This window comes from Megascapheus bottae, chromosome 3 (genome assembly GCF_031878675.1).
Source record: "Megascapheus bottae isolate mThoBot1 chromosome 3, mThoBot2.hap1, whole genome shotgun sequence".
In the NCBI taxonomy this organism is placed as follows: Eukaryota; Metazoa; Chordata; class Mammalia; order Rodentia; family Geomyidae; genus Megascapheus; species Megascapheus bottae.
The window spans coordinates 59,192,849-59,219,530 of NC_143511.1; the positions used below are offsets into that span (position 1 = coordinate 59,192,849).

The window sequence follows — 26,682 nt, forward strand, 5'->3', positions numbered from 1 at the left end:
CCTCTGTCCTCCCTACCTGGCATGGCACCTGATATTCACAGGGTACTTGGTAAATTGGAATAAAAGGACACATAAATGTCCTGTGTGCATCAAATGATCTGAGAGCATTTTGAGCACTTGTCTCTCAGAAAGCCAAAGCAGCCTTAAGTGTGTCCCTGGTCCCACCACTAGGCAGTCTGACAGTTCTGCCCCTTCCTACTTCCATTCTCCCCACCAAAGCCCACCCTCAACTAAGAAGTCCACACATTTCTCTGGTGATACCTACAGTTTATTGTCACTGGAATAAATATACTGATGGGGTGCAAAGCACAACTTCCAACAACGCAATCTCTGATCTCAGAACCTCATTTGAGTAGATAGTTGGTCCTTGAACCAATAAATACAAAGCTGCCTCTGTCCTGTTATAAAAGACAGGTAGGCACCGGGTCTTGCAATGTGGCTGCCCTGGGATGGAGAGGAGCTGTCATTCTTCCACTGGTTTCACTTGCTTTGCAGCCTCTAACTGACAAAGTAGTTCATCCCACTGTACAAATTGCTTGGAGAGAAGCATTATCTGGTCACAGGTTAAGGTGAGAACAGGAAGAGATTTTGTATGTGCCCCAGTAGGACAAGGACTGGGAAATAGAGTACAGACAGGCTGGTCAGAATTGAATGTGAGACAGCTTGAGGTAGGCTTGGGGAGAGAACCCAAGAGGGGACTGGCTGAGAGACTAGCTGAGAACAAAGGATACAGTCTTGTTGTATTCCTCCAGGAGAGCCTTGGACTCCTCAGTAATCTCCACACACCGATCCTATAGGTCAGAGTATAACCGAGAAAGGAGTTGGGCATCTCCCCCACCTCCTAAACTTCCTGATTTATTCCCCACAAAGCCTAGGAAAGATGATGCCTAAATCTAGAACAAAAGGAGCAAATTAATTGCTAAAGTGGAACTTTTAGACTCTCAAAGCAGTTTAAAGAATGGTGAAATAGGAAGTATGCACATATGAAGTAAATATTCTCTCTAGTATAGATCTCCTCTGTTCTGTCTGTAACCTTTGACTTGAAACGACAGCCCTGGAATAGGAAGAAAACAAAATTCTTCCACCTATAGTGAAGGACATACCACTCTTAGAAATTACTAGGGGGCTGGGAGTTTGGCCTAGTGGTAAGAGCGCTTGCCTAGCATGCACAAAGACCCAGGTTCGATTCCTAGGTACCACATAATAGAAAAACCCAGAAGTGGTATTGTGGCCCAAGTGGTAGATCTCTAGCCTTGAGAAAAACCCAAGGACAGTGCTCAGGCCCTAAGTTCAAGTCCCAGGATTGGCACCAAAAAAAAAATTACTAGTTACCTCCCAACTTCAGCCTTCTGGTGTCTGAAAAGCACTATTCTTGGAGGCAAGAAGCCTGTATATAGCTGTAGACCAGTTCCTTCCCCTCTCTAGGGTACATGGAACATAAAGTATAAAACGTCAGTGTTCCTCTGAGTGGACAATGGAAGGGCCTGAGGCTGCTCCCTCAAGTGGCAGAAGTGGGAATGAGATGGCTTACCACTGTGACCTTCTAGTCCTCTCCCTTCCCATACCTGCTGCTGGATGTGGATCTGGGCCAGGCGCTGCAGGCGGGCAGCATGCTCAGGAACGGCTGTAAAACACAACACACACTGCCTGATGATGCTTGTGCCCTCCCCTGGGACTGTTCAATAGTCTATTAGGTCTTTGGCAGGATTAGAGTATTGAGTGAAGAAGCTAAACAAACGCCAGGCTTCATCGACCGTTGTAGCTGGAGGTGGTGGTGGTGGGGCTCTCTGCCCACCCTAGTCCTAGTCCAGGAATCATAGGGGAGGATAAGAACAAGTACCAAGAGGACAACTTTGGAGTCCCCATTGTTGCCCCTTCCACCATACAAATGTCATAAGTAGGGCTAGATAAAGAGAGCTTTGTCTTTCATGGGACAAACCACCTCTGCTCTCAACCAAGCAGAGGTGAAGTCTGCCTGGTCTAGGGAGTAGAGAACCTGTGGGTAGAATGGGGGTAAATGCCAGGTCCGGAAACTCGCCACCTAGAATCTAACACTGGGAGCACCTTGGCCACCACGCTGGACCTATAGATCCTCAGTATGTAGCTGGTCAGGGCCAGAGAGAGATAGGAAAAATACCTCCAGAGGCAGACAAGATGGATATCTGGATTCAATTAAAGCCACTGCCTACTTGTCAAAGCTCAGGCCCAGGGATTCTCTCAGCAGTGCAGCAGGAAGAATTCATATACCTGGCAGGGGCTCAGTCAGTAAAATCTGGACTCTAAAGCACCCTAAATTAGGGGAGAGGGGCTACTGAGCAGTGGGGTAGAAAGCAGAAGGAAACTGCTTAAAGATCTAGGGTCCTAAAATGGGAATTACCTGAGGTCTTGAATCCAGGCTGTCTACCATGGGAATTTTAATCCCAGTTAGGAGACAAATATCCCTAAGGTAGGGATAAGGATGATGAGCAGACTCTGCCCAAGCCCAGGGAAGTCAACACCCATCTACCCATCTCCCCAAGCACATAAATGGAGCTGCAGCCCCGGAGGGTACCTTTGATGGGAGCACTGTCCAGCATGGGCACAAGGGCATCCACCTGCTCCAGAAGTGCAACCTGGGAAAGGATGAACTGCTCCTCTAAAGCATAAAAACAAAACAATGGCACTGAAACAAGCCTGATCATTTGCTACTTCCATGCAAGCAGTCAAGCATTTCTTCTAGCAGGGGAGATGGCTGGGCCTGTAGCTTTGGGCAGCAGCCCTGTCTACTTTCTATCCTTTTAGATGTACATTTCCATTCTACCCTCTGAATGCTTCTGTTGAACCCATTTTGAGCCCAAAGAGCCTCTTGAATAACTCCAAAACCCACCTTTCTCTGACTTTTAACTCCAAAGCCTCTTCCAGCCTCCTGTCACTAACTCAGCAAGTGCTCTTAGGCTATAAAGAGAGTACTTTGATCTTGGGTCCCCAACCAAAGACCTCAGGGAAGGTCTACTAGAGGAGACATGAGGAAGACTATACTAGGAAGGTTTTGTTTGGTGGCCCTAAGGCACAGATAATAGGAGAGCTGAGAGAACAATGGGAGAGTAGGACCTAGGCAGGACTTCTTAAGCTCGGCAGGTTTCAATGCACTAAAATCTAGTGGGAATTGTCTATTGTGGGAAAGTCATTTAAGGATGAGGACTATCATTGAATGGCAACTCTTTCATACAACTACTTAAAGATAATTTAAAAAGACAATTATGGGGCCAGGAGTTTGGCCTAATGGTAGAGTGCTTGGCCTAGCATGCACAAACCCTCGGGTTCTATTCCTCAGTACCACCTACATAGAAAAGCCAAAAGTGAGTCGGAAGCAGTGGCTCACACCAGTAATCCTAGCTACTTAGGAGGCTGAGATCTGAGGATCAAGGTTCAAAGCCAGCCTGGGCACAAAAGGACCTGAGACTCATCTCCAATTAACCCCTAGAAAACAGGAAGTGGGGCTTAGCTCAAGGGTAGGGCAGTAGCCTTGAGCTGAAGAGCTCAGGGACAGCCTGGGCTGAGTTCAAGCCCCATGGACCCATCAAAAAAAAAAAAAGAAAAGAAAAGAAAAGAAAAGAAAAGAAAGAAAGAAAGAAAAGAAAAGAAAAGAAAAACCAGAAATGGCGCTGTGGTTCAAGTGGTAGAGCTCTAGCCTTGAGAAAACCCAAAGACAGTGCTCAGGCCCTAAGTTCAAGCCCCAGGACTGGCAAAAATAAAAAATAAAAATTCAAATAGCTGAACTGGAGCAGGAAGACCACAACAGGAAAAACGACAGGCTTGATAGACTAGAAGACTTTTAACGGTAGCGTAAATAATTAGCAATTTATCCTAGTTAAGAAAAGAAACATTGCCAGGCACTGGTAGTGCATGCCTATAATCCTAACAATTCAGAAAACTGAAATCCAAGGATTATGGTTGAAATCCAGACCGGGCAGGAAAGTCTGTGAGACATTTTTTTTTTTTTGGTCCTGGTCCTGGGCACTGTACTTGCTCCCTTCAACTCAAGGCTACTGCCTGGATGTTGTCCCTGAGCTCTTCAGCTCAAGACTACCACCCTACCCCTGGAGCCACAGCCCCACTTCCCCCCACTTCCCATTTTCTGGTGATTAATAGGAGATAAGAGTCTCTCAGGCTTTGTAGTGCCAGGGCTGGCTTTGAATCAGAATCCTCAGATCTCAGCTTCCTGAGTAGCTAGGATTACAGGCGTGAGCTACTACGCCCTGACTTGTGAGGCCATTATCTACAATTAACTACCAATATGTCAGAAGTGGAAGTGTGGCTGAAGTGGTAGAGCACTATCCTTGAGCAAAAAAGCTCAAGGACAGTGCTCAGGCCCAAGCCCTAGTACTAGTACTGGCGAGGAGAGACAGAGAGACAAAGACACACAGACAGACAGACAGACAGACAGACAGACACACACACACACACACACACACACAAACACAGAAAAAGAGAGAGACATACACAGAGAGAGACTGAGGTTCAAAAGTAGGCAAGTTACATGGTGGAAATGTTTTGTGATGGTGAAACTAGATCACATGCAGGAAGGGAAAAACTAAAATTAAGATGATTAGACTATATAACTTCATAAGCACAGGGATAAATATACTCTGAGACAGTGCATAGGAAGGGATGGAGAGACTGGACTCGTCAGTATGGGAAAGATCTCCTGAATTTGGCATGTGAGCCATGGCAATTGATCAGGGATCTTTTAGGACTTCTCATAGTTCCTCTCAGCAGAAGTTGCCTGTCCCCCACCCCAGCCCTCAGTGTTACATTTCATTCATTTATCAGTCTTCTAGGAGACTGATCTTCAAGTTAGGTTACAATCTTAAATGCTAAAAGTAAGAACTCTGTCTCTTTCAGGTCTGATTTTGCTCAACAGGGCAAGGAGTTTCTTTGGACTTTCAAGGATTCTGTATAGTGTTCCCAGAAGAAAGCCTAGATCAGATGAGCATTAAATGTTTTCCTCATGTGTATGTCTGTGTGTCTGCATATTGATCTTAAGGTTTGAACTCAGGGCCTGGGTGCTGTCTCTGAACTAAATTACTGCTCAAAGCTAGCACTCTACCACTGAAACACAGATTTACTTCCAACTTTTTTGTTGTCTAATTGGAGATAAAAGAGTCTTATGGACTTTCTTGCCTGGGCTGGCTTTGGAAAGCAGTTCTCAGATCTTAGCCTCCTGAATAGCTAGGATTTCAGGGATAATCCAATTACATATAGATAAATAGTTTCCTTTTTTTTTTTTTTTTGGCCCCCTTCTCTTTCTGGCCCCGCTCGCTCCGACCCCGCTCGCTTGCTTGCTTGCTTGCTTTCGCTCTCTGTCGCTTGTTGCAGTCTCGTCTCTGCCACTTCCGGCTTGGTTGTGTCTCGTCTCTGCCACTTCCGGCTTGGTTGTGTATGTGGGATACCGAGGAATCGAACCCGGGTCTTTGTGCATGCTAGGCAAGCACTTTAACCGCTAGGCCAAACTCCCGGGCCCCCTAGTTTCCTTTTTTTTAACTTTTTATTTTTGTCAGTCCTGGGGCTTGAACTCAGGGAATGGGCACTGTCCTTGAGCTTTTTCAAGGCTAGTGCTCTACCACTTGAGCCATAGCACCATTTCCAAAATTTTCTATGGTACCAAGGAATAGAACCCAGGGCTTCGTGCATGCTAGGCAAGCACTCTACCACTAAGCTACCAAGTGGTTTCTTTTTAAGAGACAAAGTCTCACTATGTTGTCCCAATCTGTCCTCCAATTTACAATCATCCTGCCTCAGTCTCTTGAATAACTGAGACAAGAGGTGTGTGCTAAGATGATATAATAAAAAACCTGAGCAACTGTTGCTTCCTAGCTGTGGAGTAATCCTGCATAACTCTAAAACCTCAGATATTTCTCACGTGAAAGAAAAATGTTCATACTCATGCAAAAACTCTCCCTTCTCCCAAATGACAATGTTCTCCACCTCAACTCTTAGTTTTTTGTTTTTATTGTTGTTGTTGTTTTGCCAGTCCTGGGGCTTGAACTCAGGGCCTGGGCACTGTCCTTGGGCTTTCCTCAAGGCTAGTGCTCTATCACTTGAGCCACAGCACCACCTATGACTTTTTCTGTGTATATGACACCGAGGAATTGAACCCAGAGCTTCACACATGCTAGGCAAATACTCTACCACTAGGCCACACTTCCAGCCCCTCTACCTTAACTCTTTCTTAGATTTCTGTCTAGTGAGCAGAGTAAGAAAGATTTTAAACAAGAATCCCAAGAATCCTTCTACTCTAGAGTAGCTCCCACTATGGCTGGACCAATGATGGACTGCTAAACCAGAGTTATACTACATTCAGTGCTAACTAGAGACTCATGGGAACTCTGTGGGCTTCAGCCTAGAATCAGGCCAGAATTCCAGAAAGTCGTTTTCAGGGCTGTATATATAACAAGATGGGGGAGAGAGGCCATTTCTGTGCTCACTCCCCCACAACCCAGATCCTCAGCTGTATGTGCACATGGAGTTCAGAGTTACCTGCTAAGATGAACTGCAACTTAGAAGCATCAGGTATAGCAATTCGATCAATGTATTCAGGATCCAAGTATTTGATTAGGTCTTCAACTAGAAAAACAGAACAATGAAAATGAAGGCTGTGGATATAGCTCAGTGGTAGAGAACTTATCCAGCATATGCAAGGCACTAGATTTAGTCCATAAAGCACATATACATATCTAGCTTATAACTATTAGAGGATTAAGGGTATTTAGCTCAAGTAGTGGAGTTCTTTCCTAGCAAGTTCAATCCCTAGTACTGAAAAAAAGTGTTCATACTTGTAATTCTAGCTACTCAGCAGGCTGAGAGCTAAGAACTGAATTTTTTTTTTTTTTTTTTTTTTTTTTGCCAGTCCTGGGCTTGAGCTCAGGGTCTGAGCACTGTCCTTGGACTTTCTCAAGGCTAGCACTCTACCACTTGAGCCTCAGCACCACTTCCGGCTTTTTTCTATGTATGTGGTACCGAGGCATCGAACCCGGGTCTTCATGCATGCTAGGAAAGCACTTTAACCACTAGGCCAAACTCCCGGCCCAAGAACTGAAATTTGAAGCCAGCCTAGGCAGGGAAGTTTGAGAATCTGATCTTCAGTTAAATACCAAAAACTCAAAGTGAAGATGTGACGTAAATGATAAAGCACAAGTATGAGTGAAAAAGTCAAGGAGGCAGCACCCAGGCCCTGAGTTCAAGCACCAAGGCTAGGGAAAACAAAGAAGAAGAAGAAAAGATCAAAAAGATGGAAAATAGAACTCATAAGGCTAGGAAATAGAACCTATCCCACTTTCTAGTTTCTCCAGTCTCTGTACTTGCTAGTTAAATTCATGTTTTGGAGTTGAAAGCACTATCCCTGCCACATATTGGAGCCCCCAGCATGCTCACTGACCTATTCTCACCAAGGGTAGAAAGCCCCTTTCCTCCACAATGCCACCAAGACAACCTAGGGCTACCTAGCTTCTAGTTATGAAATAAGTGACATAATTTAAAAGGCTTGGCTGAACCAAGGTTTTCAATGGCTAATTTTTTTCCTGCCTCTTAATCTTTCCTAGAGAAAACTTCCTCCCCCGCCAATAAGAAAAGCTGAACCTTCGAGGAAGAACTCTCATCTAATAACAAAACACTCACGTGGACTTGTGATTTATCCACAAAGTAGAAAAGCAAACCCCAATTCAGCAGAGAAATGTCTTCATAGTCTTTATATCCTCAAGGGACTATTCCAGTGATCTCCTGACTGGTCACAATCTGGTCTCCAGGAAGCATAGGCATGGGAAGTAAGTCAAGCAGGCACCCCGTGAAAGTACTCACTCTTTTTATACAGAATCTTCACCCTCTCCCTCTTACTGGCAATGTTCCCCAAAGCCACCTGCACCTTGACCAGACCATCAGCCACCTGTAAGGAAAGCAGAGATTAATTTCAAGCTATAACTCCTAGTCCAAGGCTTGGAAGAGCCCTCATTTCTCTAGTCTCTCAAATTTCTGAGTCTCAGTAATATAGAAGGATCTCCTGGGGGGCTGGGAGTTTGGCCTAGTGGTAGAGTGCTTGCCTAGCATGCACGAAGACACGGGTTCAATTCCTCGGTACCACATACATAGAAAAAAGCCGGAAGTTGTGCTGAGGCTCAAGTGGTAGAGCTCTAGCCTTGAGAAAGTCCAAGGACAGGGTTCATGCCCTGAGCTCAAGTCCAGGACTGGCAAAAAAAAAAAAAAAAAGGATCTCCTTCTTTTGATTAAAGATGTAGTCACATCTTCAGGGAATCCTTGATGTGAGAATCATGTTCTCCTTGGGGAGTCTCAAGTCCAGTTATGAAGGTAATGAACTAATATAGAATACATTATATAGTACTGGAACCTACTATATATTCTCCAATTCTTAAACCCTGAGTTTGGACATAGAAATTCAAGTGTCAAGGCCTTTATTAACTCATGACTAGATGACTGCATCAGCTGCCAGAATGGCTGGCCTACCTCTAGCCCCATCCCCTCCACATGAACTCTAGAGTGGGAGATGGAAAAGTCTAGGAAACTCTAGGATCCCAATGATGTTTCAGTCCCTGCATTTGGGAATACAGAAGAAAATTGAATTACGGGAGAGGGACAGTTAAGAGTATATAAATTGAGCTTGAGATGTCTGTTAGCCAAATAGAAAAGATCAGTAGACAAAGGAACATAAATTGTATTTTCACAGGTTATGTTGCAAGAAAGGTATCCATGGGAGCAAAGGAGCAACATGCATCCCCTGAGTTCAAGCCGCAGTATCAACACCAAAATAAATTAGCTCATTTCTACATATGAGCATCTAGCATTCAATCTCTGACCCTCCTAGTCTGGGCCTCCTCAGACTTCACCTCTCACTCCTTGAGCCTTCTTATCCACCTCTTAGTGGCTCCTCCCATCCACTTAGCCTCCTTTAGGGTCCCACTGACCTCTCCCTCCACAATTCACTTAGCAATTAATTTACACAGGGCTCCGAGATGGCACTTCCATCGTGAGCGTCAGCGCTTACTGAAACTCTTCTTCAGTCCGCTTCTCGGGTGTGCCAGGTCTCCCCAACTAGCCTGAGACGGCAGGGGCGGCGGGGTCTTAGTCACAGTTGTCACTGAGTCCATCTCAAACAGCCCTAACCGTCTGCAGACCCGCCCCTCGCCCCGTAGGAGTGGATCCCGAAGGTCCCATCTGGCCGGCAAGTCTGGACGTTTGTTTCTTCAAACTGGGCTGTGGCTGTCGGAAATGGAGCAGTGGCATCCATCCCAAAGGCAGGGCTAATGGCCTCCCTGCCCGAGACAGGACACGGGACCACAGCGCTCACCTTCCGCGAGCCTCGAGTCCCGTGCGGTCCGTACACCCAGCGCTCCAGCTCCTCCACTCGAGCCTGTAGCCGCTGCACGTCAGTCAAGGCCGCCATCACTACTGCCACCCGGACCAAGTCACCGAGCACCTAGAGGCGGGACTTCCTTCCCAAATAGGAAGACTAACCAATCCAAGAGCGCCCCTGGCCGTCTGTGACGGAAGTGACGTCACGTCTAGCCTTCAATACCGGAAGACTTTGGGCTCTTAATACGAAAGGTATTAAGAGCGGTCTTGTATCGTAGATAACGCTCCCTATCAGGGCTCTCTCTACTCTAGTGGTCAAGAATTTTGCCTTTCTTTCTTCTACTGCTAAGGTACTGGGGAGTTTTTCTACCCCATTCTCTAAAATTGCACGTATAAATAATGAATATATCCGCTACTATGTCCATTCCTGTTGAGAGATCTGTTAGAGACTTAAGGTTCTAAAGAGTGAGTGAGTGACCCGCCTAAGGCCGTCTGGCACTTTTAAGACAGAATCTGGATTTGAAACCAAGCCTGGTCCAAGAGAATATATTTTATTCTTACGCAGCTATTCTCCTAGGACGTCTCTATTCGGCCTTTTCCCGAGAGAGATCCTGGCCTAAGGCAGCCCTGTACCAAATCGGTCCTCCCAACTTCCCAGACTCAAATAAGAGGACACACTGGAGAAGGAGGGAGAATAGCTTTATTTTCCAAATGCTACCTGAGGGATGTCTCCTCTACAGTGCTTCAATACAACCACCTGGCTCCTGAAGAGAAGCAGGGTTGGGTTGACTCACATTAGGTAGGGTGCCAGAGATGATATTGACACAGGAGGCACATGAGAAGATACATGATAGGGTGTACTGGAGGGATTCTTTGGTAGATACTGCTAGGCCTGGCTGGAGTGGAGGTACCCTCTTTTTACAATGAGGTAGATGAAACATCAAAAGAAATTCCTTTAGCATGGAGGTAGGGTGCTGTCATCTCCCAGAGCTGAATTCCAGAATAGGCATCCTGAAAGAACCAAGGTGGAAGGGAGCCTCCTCGCCTTCAGAAATGGAACTGGGACTCTTAATTCTAGTAGGAATTCTTAGGGCATGGTGCTAGAAGGAGGCCCTGTAGAGGATGGGGGTGCAGAGTTGGCTGGGCCCTGGGAAGCTGGTACAGGCTGGCGGCGGGCAAAGAGGACACCTGGCCAAAAATGAATAAATAAAAAAGTTAAGAAATAGTAAAAGGCAAACATAGCATAGGAAGGGATGAAAGAAGTAAACAAAAGTGTCCTTACTGTTAGAGCATCACATATATAACCTTGCCACAAATCAATATGGGCAAGCCCTTGAGTTCATTGAGAAACTCCTTTGACAAGGTCAATACCCTCCAACAACAAGAAATTTTGGCTCATTACAAGGCAGACTCCTATAGTAACCATGCTACAGAAACCTTTGCCTAGGATCCCATGCCATACACATCTCCTTTAATCCATGCCAATGAAATAATCTCTGAAACCCAAGTTGTCCATGCAAGTTCACTTATCCCTAAACCTCATGCTAGTAGGGAAAGTATAAAATACTCATGCCAGTCTAAGTCCCAACTCCATGCCAATGCATAAAGCCTACAGTATGCATACCAGTGTAGACCACCCCATTGATTTCTAGTGCCATGTTGATACTGCTGATGCCACTGCCTGCCAGATTGAGGGGTCCATCCAGGCGCTCTTCTGTCCAAGACAGAGTAGAGGAGTCACTTTTTGGGGAATGAGACTTCAACTTCGAAGTCCCCTCCACCTCCATTCCTATAGATAAACCCAGCTCCACTTTAGTCCTATGCTTACAACTACTTACATAGTTGTTTACTGAAGGATCTATCTGTTCTACCTCCACTATGTGATGGGACTATCCTCTCAGGATACGAGTTCAAAGCCCCTCCTCACCCCTCACAGGAATTTTGCCACGGGGCAGGAAACTGGGAGGAGCACCAAGTCGAGGTGGGTTCACGGGGCCCATCAGCACAGCCCTCTTCTCTGGAGGCTCCTCTGGTGCCAACTTCTCTCGTGCAGGCCCCAAAGCCAGACGAGGGGTTGGAATTCCACTTTCCTCTGAAAGAAGACATCATTCAGTTCCTTTGGCCCAACCTAACTTGTCTTTGTATTTGATTCTCCCCAAAGTCTGAGACCAGCAGAGGTCACTCAAACTTTACACACCAAGTTCAATCTCTCTTCCCACCCAGAGCCTCAGCCTAGAGGCTGAGGTGTGTAGAGCCAACACACCAATTCATATAATGTAGAGTACTCTAAGAGAATTGGGGGGAGAGAGAGCTCTTTGTTTTTGGTAAATAATTCAAGTCACATGCAAATGGGAGCACTATGTGAAAAAAAGTGGAATGGCCCTGCTATGGATTTAGGACTTGTTCCTGAGCTTCAGCTCCAGCACTGCAGTAAGCTAGCACTCTCAAAGCTTTACTGAGCCGCAATCCTCAGGATCACATTTGATCTTGTCGCTTCCTCCTTGTCACAAAAGGTAGTTGAACCTTACAGTTCCTACATTGTTTCTTGTACCTCAGCGCTTGTATAGCACTCCCAGACCAACCCCCGCCCCCTCCCTCCGTCTCCAGTTCTGCCCCTTCCCCCTCGCACCTTTCTTAATAGGGCTTAGCTGGGCACAGGCGTGCGCTGGCAAACCAGAGGCGGAACTCTGGGCGGGGCCAGGCGCCTGCGGGGCTGCAGGCGGGGCGGGGCCAGAACCTGGGGTTGGACCTAGGGCTGGACCCTGAACGCCCCGAGGGCCCGGCCCCGGTACACTGAACAGCGGGACTGCCGCGTAAGCCTGGCGACGTCCTTCTCGACGATTGCTGTCTATGGCGGCTTGGAGCTCACCCGGGGAGCTGAGCGCCCGTGTCTCGCACTCGTATGGGTACAGGTACTTCATATACCTAGGGAAAGACGTGGAGAGATAGACTGGACCCAGACGATCAAGTCTCCCACATCCACCCATCTCGTCATGCCTTTCCCCCACACTCAGCCCCCTCGACCCCGCCCACGACCCCTGGCCTCACTGGGTGCGTAAGGTAAACGCTGCCGAGGTGATGGTGGTGGGTAAACTGAGGCCGCGAGTGACCTCTCGCCACACTTTTCGGTTGATGACTTCCACTAGGCCGCCCTTGGCCGTCACTAGGCGAAACAAGGCGTACAGGTCCAGCACCTGCTTTGCCATGATGGGTACGCGGTTCACTGGCGTCCCTGGTGTGGAATAGGTAAAGAGTTAATGTCTTTGGTCATCCCTGGGGGATGCCCGGGGCTTGGCTTGGGGTACGGGGGTGGGGGGGGAAGGTTCCTGAGAAGGGATGGAAGGATGACGGAGCCCCATGCCTCTATTGTCGCATGAAGGACAGGGGCCTAACAGCAGGGCTCAGCAAACTTGTCCTGCATGCAGTCCGATGATAAGTATTTGGGCTTCGTGGCTTAAGTGGTATCTGTCACAGTCACCCAACTCTGCAACTGCAACCCGAGAGCAACCTCAGAAAACACTTAAGGAAATGGGTCTGCCTGTGCTCCAATCAAACTTCAGTTACAGGCTCTGGAAACCGAATTTTCCAATGTGGAACTGCTGTTCCTCTTCCAATGGTATTTTCGAAACATGTCAAAACGTGAGTGGCATCTGACTTTAGACTGAAAGCTTTAGTTTGCTAACCTGAGGTTGACGATAGGCAGGATTTCTGAATAGTGCCCAAGAGCTGGACTTCTCTGAAAACTCACAGTAACTGCTTAAAGCCAGGGGATGGCGGGCAAAGAATCGGCTCCTGCCTGGACCAGCCAACTCCACAGCCTGCACCACCCCCGCCATCCAGTCCTGACAAAGGGGCCTGTCTGAGCTGAGCGATGGGCCCCAGTTAATTCTTTACCGATCCCGTCCCCTTCCACCGCCGCCTTTGGACCCGAACAATTAGCTGCGGCCTGATTAATGGGGGGAAATTATCGGCCCCGTGGGAGCCCCCCCCTCTTCCACAACGGAGCGGAGGGAGGAAGGGAAGCAGAGCTAGGGGGGTGTGGGCAGTGTTGGGATCCTCTCAGAACGCCTGACCGTTCTCAGTGGAGAGGAGGCTCTGAAGAAGGGGCAGGGAGGGGAAACCGAGACAGGAATGACCAGAACTCCCAGAGGAGAAAGCAGAACTGGGGCCCCACCAAGGGTCCTTGGGAAGCAAGGGACTAGCAAGAGATACAGGACCTGGGGTGGGGTCTGGAAGGACCTGGTGTTGGGCCAGCAGCTGCATTAAGGGGAGGGGGCAGTGCAGCCAGTTAATTAGCAGCTTATCAGGCTGCTCTCTGAGTGAGTTAATTAGCTTTGTAGAGAGAGATAATGAGTCAGTGTTCAGTCCCATGAATCTGGGGAGAAGCGGAAGTGATGGACTGCCTTCTACCCCAATCCCCTCCTGGACCCTTCTTGTATGCTTCCAACACTGAGCTACCTGGAAAGAAATTCCTTCTCCACTGCCCACCTAATGTAGCTTATAGCCCATTCCACCCCCTTCAATCTAATCACAGTCCTTTCTGCTACAGGGCATATGGGGCATCCCCTGGTTTAAAGTAAGGGGGAATTAAGGAAAGACAAGGATGGATAAAAAGCCCACCATAGACAACCAAGGCATTCCCAGCCTTCCAGCCCTGGGATTCCTTTACCCCAAGACAGCTCCCTACCAGGGCCCCCTCCCACCCTCCCAATTGATCCCACACTCATTAACCTGCCAGTGGGCTGGCCACTAATTAATCCTGGGGTGGAGAAGGGGGGCAGGGTCAGAGGTTAAAGATGCTATTGAAGGCCCAAAGGACAGGTGCTGCCAACTTCAGCACTGTCAGGAGGACCACACCTGGGGATGACACCCTGTAATAATCTTCCAGTTCGAGGCTCCTCCCTCCATTACTTCACTCACCTCTCTTCTGCATGAAGGTAAACAGGTCATCCAGAAATTCCTTCCTCTTGGGATCTGCATCAAGCTCATACAGCTGAGGAAGGAGCAGGGTCACTTAGTTCTACTGACTCCCCCAACCCCGAAACTCCAATTCAGATTTTACCTTGAATAAGAAGGAGGTTCTAGCTGAAGGGGTGAGTAGAGTCTGGATGTGAAATCCCCAACATCAGGCCTGCCCTCCCCTACTACTCTAGAAGTAGATAGTGGTGCTTTTTTTATTTGGGTATTAGGGTTGAACTCAGAGCCTCACACTTCCACTCAGTTTCCCTGCTCACAGTTGGCTCTCTACCACTTTAGCTACACCTTCAGTCTGACATTTTTCTGATTAATATCTTGGAGATGGAGTCTTGCAGACTTTTCCATCCAGGCTGGCTTCAAGCCCAAACCTGAGTATCTAGGATTACAGATGTGAGCCCAGTACTGCTCCCTGGTAGTCCTCCCCACACACCCAATACTGGAATTTGAACTCAGAACCTCACATTTGCTAGGCTGCTCTATCATCTAATCCAAGAATCCAGCCCTGTTTCATACTGATTATTTTGGAGATGGAGTCTAGTAAACTTTTTTGTCTGAATTGGTCTCAAATCAAGATCCTCCAGATCTCAGACTCTTGAGTAGTAAGAATTACAGGCATGGGCCACTGGCACCATGCTAGGGGCACCTTTTTGTAATATGCTTCGAGACTAAGCCTGAAGCCTGGCTAGTAATACCCTGAGCAGTTCAAATTTGCATCTGACAAATATGGGAAGATTAGGAAGCAGGACAGAGCTATGACTGCTCAGTCTGCTTGCCAAGGTGAAGATTTTTCCCTACCCTAAAGCCTAGAACAGAAACAAGGCTGGGATTTTGCTCTATAATACAGTGTGTACAATATTGTGTGTATGTGAGGCCCTTAAATAAATTTTCATTCATCTATTCAAGGGCTTCATTCATACATGTGTGTCAGAGCTAAGGAGTAGGAAGGGGCCTGGAAGTTTAGCCTAGTGGTAGAGTGCTTGCCTAGCATGCACAAAGACCCAGGTTCGATTCCTCGGTACCACATACATAGAAGTGGTGCTGTAGCTCAAGCGGTAGAACTCTAGCTTTGAAAAAGCCCAAGGACAGTGCTCAGGCCCTGAGCTCAAGCCCAGGCTGGCAAAAAAAAAAAAAAAAAAAAAAAGAGAGAGAGAGAGTAGGAAAGGTGGTGAGGAGTGCCTGAATGACACCTTCTAGTGAGATCCCCTTCTTCAGACAGGCACCTTTCCTACTGCAGAAGTGCTATTTATGACCCAAGGAATACCCTTATCCTACCACTTCTCATTCATCTGGAGTCCCACTTCTAGTAGCACCTTTCAGTTCTAAGATGAAAAATCCCCAGAGTAATGGAGGCATCCAATCGGAAAAATAGCCCCTTAGTAACACTACAGGAACCATTCTCTTTCATTCAAAGAAAGAAGAACCACCATGAAAAGCAAACCCCAGAGACCTAGATTAGAGCCACACACTCACAATACAAACTCCTAAGTCTTAATTGGATACCTACAAATAATATATTCTTCCAGAATTACCCCCAAGGGAAACAGTCACTAGAACTGTTATCTCCAGACACAAGACCCTGAGTACCTCTCTAGTCTTATTAATACTTCTGGAAAATATCTAAGACTAATACCCCAATGAATAATACACCAGAATAGCACACATGGAGTAACAGAACTAAGTAACACCTTCCTAATGACAGCCTGGGCTAGTTTCCTTAGAAAAATACCCAGCTGTGTTCCACTGGAAGAAGGATCTTTATATTAAGGCCACATGAGTAAGGTTTTGCCATTCCTAATTGTACAGGGGCTTGTCAGGTACACTGCAGCTGTAGTGGCCAACACAGGCTAAAAACCGACACTTAGGGAACTTAGAACATGGAGACAATGTTGGATGGTAGAGTAGTGTGACAAGGGGTTTAGCAGCCTGCAAAGGGAGTGGCAATTTCTAATCTGCTTCCAAGGACAGAGGTTTTTACAACCTCATTGGTCCTTGTGATTTGATGTACAAGAAGGTAAGTGGGTAGTCCTGAAATCCACAGACCCCAGACTCCCCATCCTTCAAGGTCTCTACATCTTATGACCTGAGGGGTCAGACTCACTAATGTCTCTATTTTGTTAGTCTTTATGTTTCTGGACATCTCATACCTTTCCACATATCACAGTGTCTGTCTCACCTGCCTCATCTCTATTTCTTATCTCTGTCTCTGTCTCTCTGTCTCCCCATCCCTCCCTCCCTCTCTCTCTCTCTCTCTCTCTCTCTCTCTCTCTCTCTCTCTCTCTCTCTCTCTCAGCGTGTGTGTGTGTGTGTGTGTGTGTGTGTGTGTGTGTGTGTGTGTGTTTCCATCCTGGAGACAGCGGTAGGGATGGGTGGACTACTGATCACCTGGCTCTGCCTTTTCCAGAGGGGTGAGAGGAGAGGAAGGCCTGACGGTGAGGGGGTCCTACCTGCTTAAATTGTTCCTCATAGGTCCACTCATGGGGATGGGGTCCAGAGGGCTGGCTGGAAGGTGAGCTTGGGCCATGGACCCCTGGATGACTCTCCTCAGCTGCCTCCTCTTCGGCTCTGGCTTCATCCCCTTCCTCACCCTCTTCAGCATCTTCCTCCTCCTCAGCATCAACCTCCCTCAAGGCCCCCTCAGGAGCCTGCATGGTCCGAGGACCAGGTAGGGGAGGCTGTGGCAGCTGTAGCTGAGGAGGGGCAAACGACCCCATCCCTTGGGCCAGTCGAGCTGCCTGCTGCCTCTGCAGGGCCTCCATGACAGCTTCTAGGCGTAGTCCCCCTACTGTGGGGGGCCCTGGTACCAGACGGGGCCCAGAGGAAAGGGCCGCCTGTGAGGAGAGAATTATGGGTTCTGAGCTTTACTGCCCCCACACATTCTCAACACAAGGGGAGATGACTGTGGATCCAGACATATGTAGCACTCTGTACATAAGAAAAGGACAGAAAGCTTTCCCAGAGATGTGGACAGACATGGATGGGGGGTGTGCAGGAGAGGAAGATGATATGGCTGGCTGGATGGACAGACAGACAGATAATACAAAGAGACAATAAGGAAGATATAAATATAGAAATAGAGATTGAATGAAGAGCAACCAAGGTGGAGAGAGGTGGGAAGAAGACGGATAAATAAGGGTGGAGTTGATGGGGAAAAATTAGAGAGATAGAGAATTTTGGATAGAGGGACAGGGAGGGTAAGAGAGAAAAGCAAGAGATAAAAGACCTAAGTGGCAGCAGTGCAGAGAGAGGCACAGAGACAGAAGGTGGAAAGAGTCTAATAGACGTGTTGAGAGCGACGGAAAGACCCGCGGGAGAGAGAGAGAAAAGAGAGGGGAAAGAGAAAGGGTGAGGCGGAAGATAGAAGGGCAGGGGAAAACAGACAGATAGGACAGAGAGGCGGAGGGAAGAAATCGAAGTACAGGAACAGAGGACGACGAGCAGAGCCTGGGACAACGAAGGGACTGGACGGTCTGGAGGCGCCTCCACTCTTGGGTGCCCAGAGCCCAGCAGCCGCACTCACCTGCCTGGCGCGGCCCGCTGGCCCTGGCGTCTCCACCGCGGCCCCTCTGCTCCGCCCGCCTCCCGGGCGGCCCCAGCCTCGGCTCGGTTCCCAGCTCAGGGTCCCCGCCGTGCGCTCCCGCAGCCGTGCGCTCCCGCAGCCCGGGGCTCTTCTGGCTGTCTCGCGCTCGCTCACTCGCCGCTGCTCCGCTGGCTGCGGTCGCGGGGGGCGGGACCCGCTGGGCAGGGCGGGCGGGAGCGCAGGGGGAAGAGGAGAGGCCCCTGGGGCTCAGCCCCTCAGCCTCCCAACAGGTGTCTTCCACCTTCCTGACAGCCAGCTCGGGGGAGGGGGCGCTGGAGAGCTATGGGGAATTGGGCAAGGAAGAAGAGTACCCCGCCGTGGCTGGATTCTGGGCCCCGGTGGTGCCCGGCTCACAAGTCCTGTCCTCCTCTCCCCACCAATACCCACACAAATAACTGCATTCAACGCCAGTGCGCCTTGTCCCAAGTTCAGGCACACAGCTGCCTTCGGTCGCTGTCACTAGAGTTCTAGACTACCAAAGACCCAGGCAGGTTGAGATCTGGGGGATGACTCTGCAGGATGTTGGGGTGTGTGTGGAGCATCTATCTGATTAAAACACAAGCTTACCCTCTGCCCTGGCCACTTGCAGTATTGAACTTCGGGTGTGCTGTAGCTTGCACATAGTGGTGGGCCCACATCTGGGCACCCACACATCCAGACATCTACATCTCTGAGCCAACAGCGTACCTGAAGTACACCCCGTGGTACATCCATCACACACACACACACACACACACACACACACACAGGGATTTATCTTTTTTTTTCAAAATCTCTTTTGACATGATATTCTGGCACAGGAGAAGAAGGAAGAGTGCAATGAACCTCAGTTACTTATCACTCATGTTCTTAAACTCCCCTATCCGAATAGTCACCCATCCCAGATGCTCACTCTCTTGGGGAGTCCTGAGTAACAGCCACATTTCTTCTCTGAGAAACTGGGACTGTATTCTTCTTGGGTCCCTTCATACACTCACAATTTTCTTTGCCTAAGGGAAATTGGCTGCATAAGGACCACTTTAATGTGAGTGAACAGCAGGCATTTTGGAGCAGTGACATCTGGCATGGGTATAAAATTATGACAAGCCTTTGCGCATCAAGAACCATCTTCAGATCTCACACCCAGTAAGGTGCATATGTCCCATGATGCCCATTCTTACAGAGGGTAAGAATTTGAACTTAACCTTGTTCCGTGACCCTCTACCAATCAGCCCAAAACACCACCTTTTCTCAACAGATTTCCTGGACTCCCTACCTCCAGCCTCTATCCTACTCTATGGCCCAGCTTCCACTGAAGTGTTAAGCTCTTTTTTCCTTATCCTTGGCCATGTTGAGTCTCAGCCCCACTGTTACTTTTGGCTAGCCTAAGATATCATGAAGCCAGTCAGAATCCCCTATCCCACCCAGCAATTCCATTCACTTTCATTTCTGATGCCATACCCCATGGCTCATGGAGGATGTAATCTTCTTTGGTAAAGCCAAGCCTCTGCCTCTTTCATCTTCTCCCCACATTCTGGGATCACAAAGGGAAGAAACAGTGAGGTGCCAAGAGGTGCCAATCTTGCCCTGGAGTGTGTCCCAAATGACTAAAGGGCAAAGGGTAGAAATCTGCAGAATTCTAGTTCAGGCTTCTTCTCTCTCAGTCCCCCACTGGCTGCCTAGAGGAGGTTCCAAGACAGATAATAAAATTCCTCCAGGATAGATGGCAAAAGTTCAAGTGGTAGAGCACTAGCCTTGAGAACAAAGAGAACAAAAGCTCTAGGACAGCACTCAGGTCCTGATTTCAAACCGCAGGACAGGGCACACACACACACACACACACACACACATTGAGGGGGGTAGGAGAGAGGGGGGAGGGAGAAGAAAAGAGAGGGGGAGGGGAGAGAGAGAGGGAGGGAGGGAAGGAGGGAAGAAAGGAGAGAGGGAAAGAGAGAGAGATAGAGAAACAAGCAAAGTAAATTCATCTTTGGGGCCTGGGGACTTCTACTGGGAAGGACTGAGGGAAAAGAATAAGCCTATCTAGGACCTGGCTAACTCTCTCTTCATCTGTGAGAAGGGCTGCCTCCCATACTCACAGTCTGGTCCTATACTTCACAAAGATAAAAACTGACCTCAACCTCTGGAAATGAATGCTTGAGTCATCCAACATGTATCTGTTCAGTACTTACTTTACAATAGGTACTATTGGACAGAGGCATAAATATAACAAAGTCTTTGCTGTGGCATAATTATAGGGGGTAAATCTATAGTGTATCAAATGGTGATTCACACCATGGAGGAAAAAAATGTGATTGGATTGGGGGAAATAGAAAGAGGCTTTATTGGTTATCTATTGCTGTGTAGCAAATTACACCCCCCCCCCAAAAAAAAGACTTAGAAGTTTAAAATACTTATTTTCTCACATTTCTGTGGGCCAGGGATTCAAGAGTGGCTTAAGCCGGGTGATTCTAACTCATTATTTCTTATGAGGTTGTACTAACAATGTTGGCTCAGGCTGAAGGAAACACTTCAAAGATGGCACACTCACTTGGTTGTCAGGAGGCTTGTTTCTTACCCTTGGGCCTCTATACAGACTTATTTGCATATCTTCCCAATAAGGCTATTGGTTTCTTCAAGAGAGACTATAGAGGGAGGAATACATTTTATAACACACTAGCACTTCTGCAATGTTATTGTTAACATATATAACCAAATCTAGCCAACACCCAAGGGGAAGGAAATTAGGTTGTAGCTATCAAAAACTGGAGGGAGGGCTCATGACTGTAATCCTAGCTACTCAAGAGGCTATGGATCAAAGAAGCTAGCCCCAACAATACAAAGCCCAGGGGCTCTTATCTCCAATTCATCACTAGACAACAGAAAGTGGGGCTGTAGCTCAAGGATATGGTAGTAGCCTTGAGCTGAAGAGCTCAGAGACAGAGTCCTGGCCAGAGTTCAAGCCCCATGAGCCAAAAAAAAAAAAAAAACCAAAAAAAAAAAAACAACAAAAATTGGAGAGAGGCTCCTTTCTGTATCCCTAGCTACTCAGGAGGTTGAGATGTGAAAATCACAGCCAGCCCAGGCAGAAAAGTCCCCTAGAGACTCTTATCTCTAATTAACCACTCAAAAACCAGAAATGGAGCTGTGGTTCAAAGTGATAGAGTGCTAGCCTTGAGCAAAAGGAGTTCAGGGACAGCACCTAGGCCCTTAGTTCAAGCCCCTCAATGAACAAAAAAGACAAGCAACAAAACAAAAACTGGAGGGAAGGGGCTGTAGGTATAGTTAAGTGGTTAGAGCACTTGCAAGCATACACACACAATTGTGCAAGTATCTGAAAGCCACTAGAGGAGGGATGCTGGGTGTTAAGGGAGGGAGCCACTGAGCGGGAATTGGAGGGAGAGAGCAGTACTGTGTATACCAATAAAACAACTTGAGAACTATGAAACGACCATTGCGCTTAGCAACAGAGATGGGGAAGGCCCTGGGACCTTAGTCCTTTGTGAGAGGGAGAAATGATAAGGTGTTTGCTGGCATCTCTGACAGGTATGTGGTCTGCACATAGAGGCAGAGTTGAGTTACCAGAGGAGAAATCTAAGGAAATAAGCAGGATTTTGGAAATCTTCACCAATAGAGGCCCGTCAGTGGCTAACATGGCCAACTGGGCAGAAATGGGAGCAGGGTCAAGATGCCCAGTATGCCTGGACTTAAGCCACCCAGAATCCCACACTTAGATATGGGGTTTGAACTCAGGACCTCATGCTTGCTAGGCAGGTACTGAACACAGTCCCAGCTCTGTTTGCTTTCTTCTGGGGGGTAGGGGTGTGCCTCACATTTTTGCCTAGGGCTGGCTTCTGTTCCTGAGTCTTCTTCCTGAGATGAGTGTGCACCACCATATCTGGCCCACTGATGTTTTCAAGTGAAGTTATACATGTAGCCTTTTATTTGTGTCCATTAAAATACCAAGTACAGGTGGGCTGCCAGGTGAACCTGGCACGGGGAGTGTATCCCAGGCCCCTTCCACCATGTCGAAGGTTTTGTCTAAAATTATTCTGACGTCGGATTCTTGGCTGCCTTACAAAGAAAGTACTTAGTGTTCCTGAAAGGACACCTTTCATAGCAGTCTTAAAGTTTGCAGCAGAAGAATTTAAAGTTCCTGAAGTCATAAGTGCAATTATTATCAATGATGGAATAGGAATAAATGCTACACAGACTTCTGGAAATGTTTTCCTAAAGCACAGTTCAGAATTTTGAATTATTCTTAGGAATCAATTAATCCTCAGATCTCAGCCTCCTGAGTAGCTAGGACCACAGGTGTGAGCCACTGGGCCCGGTCTTCCATTTTTAATATACCAAATCCTTGGAGGTAGTAGTCATGGCTCTACCAAACTCCTGAGTAAGACCAGAACCAAGATGAAGTACACTTGGTGCTTAAGTTGTAGAAATTAAGACATCAAGAACAGGTCCTGGGCTGGGAGTTTGGCCTAGTGGTAGAGTGCTTGCCTAACATGCACAAAGCTGCATGTTGGATTCCTCAGTACCACATACATAGAAAAAAGCCAGAAGTGGTGTTGTGGCTCAAGTGGTAGAGCTCTTGCCTTGAGAAAGTCCAAGGACAGTGCTCAGGCCTGAGCTCAAGCCCAGGACTGGCAAAAAAAAAAAAAAAAAAAAAAAAACACCAGAAAAAACAGGCCCTTGGAACCCAGGGCACTTTAGGTTTCTCTCTTGGTTTACCCTAGTTTTGCTCCTCTGTATTACATACCACCAAAATTGCTGATTCCTACCAGAGGAGCTCCCACAAAAGTGCTGGGTCCAAAGGCAAATGGTGGACTGAAGAACACTTGCTCTGCTTGGGAGGTCTATCTCATACCCTGGGAGCATCAAAAAGAAGCTGACTTAAGAAACTGGTGCAGCTTTCAGCCCAAAAGTGGGAGCACACTGCCACCAAGTGGCCATCCAGGAGCAGACTCAAAACCATCCCATGAATATGCTCTAGCATCCACAACTGTTGAGTTTTACACATGCCAATCTGAAGGTCTCAGCCCAGAATACCTTATTGCAAAGATGCAGTCCAGTAATCTGTAGACTCAATGAGGCGCCTAGGCAATTTTTTTTTCTAGTCCTGGGGCTTAAAATCAGGGCCTGCATACTGTCCTTGAGCAATTTTGCTCAAGGTTAGTGTTCTACCACTTGAACCACACTACCACTTCTGGCTTTTTCTGTGTATGTGGTACTAAGGAAGCAAATCCAGGGTTTTGTGCATGCTAGGCAATCACTCTACCACTAGGCCACACTCTGGGCCCAACGCTGAGGCAATTTTTAGGTACAGTGAATTACACAGTCCCTAACACATCCAAATTCTGTCTTTTATAAACTAGCACAGCAATAGAAGCCTTTCTGAGCTCCACCCGGAGATAGTGGCTTTTCCTGCTGCTCATACACAAAGAAATACAACAGTTTGACAAGTCTTTATTAATAGAGACAGACAGATGAACAGAAAATGCAGAGGGGCAAAAATGTCTGGAAACTGTAATAGGGAATGTGTATACACACAGAAAAAGCCTTCTCTAAGCTAAGGGATGGTCCCTAAGATCCAGGCCCATCTCTAGATCCTCTTCTTGGTGGTGGGCCCTAGGATGAGGCCAATTTTCCCATTATACTCCCAAGGGAGGAACAAGGGTCTGTTGGATAGAGGATGTTGGCTTTAGCATTCTCTACATACCCTTGATCTCCCAGGTGACTTCATTGTTGGGGTGGGGAGCAGGGCAAGCCACGGGGGGGGGGTCTTTGCATAGCAGGGGTGGAATGGGGATAAGGCATATGGTGAGGAGAGAGGATGAAGGGGAAGGGTATCATAGCTATAGGTGAAGAGGCCTGGGGGTGGGGGGTTCCTCTTCTCCCTCACTAGCTCTTCCACGAGGGATTACTGCTGCACTGAGGAGTCAGTTTGAGACAGAATGTAATACCCACCCCCATCCGTGATTCTAGAGCCTTGGATGCTCTGAACAGCCTGAGTTTAAGTCAAGCTTGTGATATGTATATTCATGACTGGCCCCATTAGTATATTTGGGGTGCCTTCTCTGGATGGATATGAGTGCATGATCCTGAAGTACACGTAAGTCTTGACATCTATCTGTCTATCTATGTGTGTGTGTGTGTGTGTGTGTGTCCCATTTGATCTCAACAAATTTTATATCTGGATGTCTAAGCATGTATGTCCCTCCTTGTACATCAGGAACTCAATAATCTGCATGGTGTGAATATGTCCCTGTCTGGTCACATAGGCTTCAGCAAGTGGATGTGTAACAGGCCTGACTGCTCCTGTTCATCCACTGGTCTCTCTTCAGGCCTGGACTGGTCAGGGATCCTGACCAAAGAGGTAGGTGGTGAGCTCAAGCCGGAGGCCCCGGGCATAGGAGCGAAGGGTATAGAAGAGGGTGAAGAAGTCCTGGGTGCTGAAGACAGTATCAGCTAGAGCAAATGCCAGGGTAGATGGGATGACACCCCGGCCGTACTCCACCATCCATGTGTTTGGTGCCCATTCTACGGCGGTTGCCTCACCAGGCCTGTGAACAACTGTCTCCCCTGAAGGACAGGAAGGACGCACATGAGGAGCCCAACTCTGTCCTATCCTTCATTGTTACATTTCCCGGGTCCATGGTCTATCTGTCTGGGTGGGTGGCCCACCATCTAGAGGGGTAAGAGATGCAGATGGCCACTCCTTGATGTTCTGTGGCATTTACCTGACCCATATTCTCTCATGGAAGAGGCCAGGAAGGCCTACTCTCAACAGGCCATGAGCCAATGTATGGAAATCTACATTCTCAAGTCTCAAACAAGTCAAGTGGAAATCAACAGGGGTAGGCTTGTTAAATTGGGAAGGATGATTACAAGATTTGTGAGGCTTTTGGAAAATTAACTGTTCAGTCCAAAGTTCCACTTTCTTTCCTACCCAAAGCTCTTATTTTTAAGAAATGTAAATAGTTTCATTATTTAAAATAAAGGTGGGAGACACCATCGATCATAACTTTTGGATATAAGCATATTTAGGATTAACTGTCTCCCCAACAACTGCTGGAATATTATCTGGGCACAATAGCGTCCCGGCAGATGAAAATCTGACATGCTCGACAGAAAGCTCTGTTTTGTTTCCTTTAAACAGAGGAAAGCAACAGAGTTCCTTAGTTCTTCCCCAACCAACTACCTGTGGCTTATGAAGCTGGGGAGGAAGGAAACCATGGGGTGGGGACTCATCCAGTTACGATGTCCGGTTCATTTCCCCAACTGTGGTGCCTCCCTGCATGAGGGGACCCATCTCTCTGGCACAGCCTCTTTACTCACCTGGATAGAAAACCTCACTTTTGGTGGTGCCCTCTCTCCACTGGTAGAAGGTGCCGGAGATGATGGTGTCGGAAATCTCGGCCCAATAGCGCCCTGAGTGACAATCAGATGACATCGACTATCAGGGGATCTTCATCCCCACTTCTAGCCCAGATGAACCACAGAAAAGAGGGCACACTAGCCCTCAGCCTCCCAGGACGGCCCACCGCCAGCACTGACCCGAGTGGCCGCTGGAGCCCAGGGCGGTGCCGAAGAGCAGCACGTACTCGGACAGCGAGGCGTGCAGAAGGCACATGGCGCCCATCCAGCCGCCCGCGTTCACAAACACCCACTGCAGCTCCTCGTCGGGCAGCACGTGGCCTGGGTGCAGCCGCCGCAGCTCCACGATCAGTCGGGAGAAGGCCAGCTCTTGATCCAGCCCTGGCGGAAACAGAAGCGACGGAATCAGGACCAACCCCATGCGTGGCTCCAGGGGGACACGACCCTGGGAAACCACATCTCGGGGCCTGCAGGGCCAGTTCGCCCCGCTCCCGGCTCCCCACCCTCAATCCGCTCACCGGCGTACTGCCGCGCCAACTGCGCGATCTCCTCCGGCTGGAAGACGAAGTTCTGCGAGCCCAGACAGAGCCAGAGGACTTGGGTCAACACCGCCGCGGCCGCCAGAAACAGCGCGGCCCACGCCCACCGCCGACCCACTGCCCACTGCATCCCGGCAGCTGTCCTGGCACCGCTCCGCACAGCCGAACTCCGCTCACCGCAGGCGGGAGTCTAGGTCTCGAGCGGCGTACCTCCGGCCCCGGTGCCCGCCCCCGGCGGTCCCCACTTTCTCCCCCGCAAACACTGTGGTATGGCTCGATCTGTCCAATCAGAGAGGTCCGGGCACTGTAGCACCGCCCTACGGGTTGAACCATTCGCTCGTAGGGGGCACAGGGGGCGGGGAGACGTCACGCACGTGAGGTGAGGGGGCGGGGCTAAGCCTTCCAACTGCGGGCGTTTAAGAGTCTGCAGCCAGGCTGGGTTTCTCAGGTGTTGCAACTGCGGAGTGGGGCAGGCTGCGAGGGAGACCCACAAGGGTCGAGATGCCTGAGACTTGTAAAGTCTCTGGGACTCGTGATTATTCAGAGGACCTCCTTTGATAGCACGGGATCAGGAGGAGAGCTGGCCGAACCTGGAAGCCTTAGGTAAAGCTTTCCAGACGCAATGACACCCCAACAATATCTTTAAGCCAGGAGAAGGGCATTCCAGCCAATGAGATCCCATTGCAGGGGAGAGACAGCATGGGGATGTTTAGGGGTTCTGTGATTCATTCTTTGTTCTAAAGTACAAAGGTGTAGTTTACACAGGGTTATGCACAGGGTTACAAAGCATGGGGGGAGGGGCAAAATGAGAGTTGAGGGATACCATAACTAATGTCCAAGAAAGAGAGAAGAGCTGTGTCCGTGAGATGAAAAAAAAAAAAAAAAAAAGAA

General features: G+C 48.4%; 3 protein-coding genes and 1 pseudogene across 5 annotated transcripts; 1 reads left to right on the forward strand and 3 right to left on the reverse strand.

The window, feature by feature from the left end:
- Positions 1-252: 252 nt before the first annotated feature.
- On the reverse strand, positions 253-9,471 carry Dctn3 (dynactin subunit 3). The gene is made up of 7 exons (XM_090330146.1): positions 9,338-9,471; positions 7,837-7,921; positions 6,520-6,606; positions 2,552-2,635; positions 1,566-1,624; positions 732-791; positions 253-553 (listed from the first exon to the last, which is right to left on the reverse strand). The coding sequence occupies exons 1-7, from the start codon at positions 9,431-9,433 to the stop codon at positions 464-466; spliced, it is 561 nt and encodes a 186-aa protein (XP_090186272.1). The 5' UTR covers positions 9,434-9,471; the 3' UTR covers positions 253-463.
- Positions 9,472-10,127: 656 nt separating this feature from the next.
- On the reverse strand, positions 10,128-17,075 carry Arid3c (AT-rich interaction domain 3C). 3 transcript variants are annotated; one of them, XM_090329129.1, is made up of 7 exons: positions 16,764-17,075; positions 14,263-14,335; positions 12,391-12,574; positions 11,972-12,267; positions 11,270-11,434; positions 10,967-11,056; positions 10,128-10,530 (listed from the first exon to the last, which is right to left on the reverse strand). In XM_090329129.1, exons 1-7 carry the CDS (start codon positions 17,073-17,075, stop codon positions 10,430-10,432), a joined length of 1,221 nt encoding a protein of 406 aa, XP_090185255.1. In that variant the 3' UTR covers positions 10,128-10,429. The 3 variants fall into 3 exon arrangements, with proteins under 3 accessions (XP_090185255.1, XP_090185257.1, XP_090185256.1); XM_090329131.1 differs by lacking the exon at positions 11,270-11,434; XM_090329130.1 differs by lacking the exon at positions 10,967-11,056.
- Positions 17,076-21,897: 4,822 nt separating this feature from the next.
- On the forward strand, positions 21,898-22,174 carry LOC150065565 (ubiquitin-fold modifier 1 pseudogene; annotated as a pseudogene).
- Positions 22,175-23,324: 1,150 nt separating this feature from the next.
- Positions 23,325-26,028, reverse strand: Sigmar1 (sigma receptor chaperone 1). The gene is made up of 4 exons (XM_090330147.1): positions 25,771-26,028; positions 25,433-25,633; positions 25,214-25,306; positions 23,325-24,457 (listed from the first exon to the last, which is right to left on the reverse strand). Exons 1-4 carry the CDS (start codon positions 25,919-25,921, stop codon positions 24,231-24,233), a joined length of 672 nt encoding a protein of 223 aa, XP_090186273.1. The 5' UTR covers positions 25,922-26,028; the 3' UTR covers positions 23,325-24,230.
- Positions 26,029-26,682: the final 654 nt, after the last annotated feature.

What these genes read in the sequence shown, in the direction of transcription:
- Dctn3 (XM_090330146.1), bottom strand. Translation starts at nt 9,433, where the DNA reads ATGGCGGCCTTGACTGACGTGCAGCGGCTACAGGCTCGAGTGGAGGAG. An exon ending in AGATCCACATCCAGCAGCAG is followed by an intron (nt 792 to 1,565) that starts GTATGGGAAGGG and finishes TCTGACCTATAG; the next exon opens with GATCGGTGTGTGGAGATTAC. An exon ending in TGGAGGAATACAACAAGACT is followed by an intron (nt 554 to 731) that starts GTATCCTTTGTT and finishes ACCTGTGACCAG; the next exon opens with ATAATGCTTCTCTCCAAGCA.
- Arid3c (XM_090329129.1), bottom strand. Translation starts at nt 17,075, where the DNA reads ATGGAGGCCCTGCAGAGGCAGCAGGCAGCTCGACTGGCCCAAGGGATG. An exon ending in GCGTTTACCTTACGCACCCA is followed by an intron (nt 12,268 to 12,390) that starts GTGAGGCCAGGG and finishes GTCTTTCCCTAG; the next exon opens with GTATATGAAGTACCTGTACC. An exon ending in TGGCAAAATTCCTGTGAGGG is followed by an intron (nt 11,057 to 11,269) that starts GTGAGGAGGGGC and finishes TGTCTTGGACAG; the next exon opens with AAGAGCGCCTGGATGGACCC.
- Sigmar1 (XM_090330147.1), bottom strand. Translation starts at nt 25,921, where the DNA reads ATGCAGTGGGCAGTGGGTCGGCGGTGGGCGTGGGCCGCGCTGTTTCTG. An exon ending in GTTGGCGCGGCAGTACGCCG is followed by an intron (nt 25,634 to 25,770) that starts GTGAGCGGATTG and finishes TGTTTCCGCCAG; the next exon opens with GGCTGGATCAAGAGCTGGCC. An exon ending in AAGTGAGGTTTTCTATCCAG is followed by an intron (nt 24,458 to 25,213) that starts GTGAGTAAAGAG and finishes CCTGTCCTTCAG; the next exon opens with GGGAGACAGTTGTTCACAGG.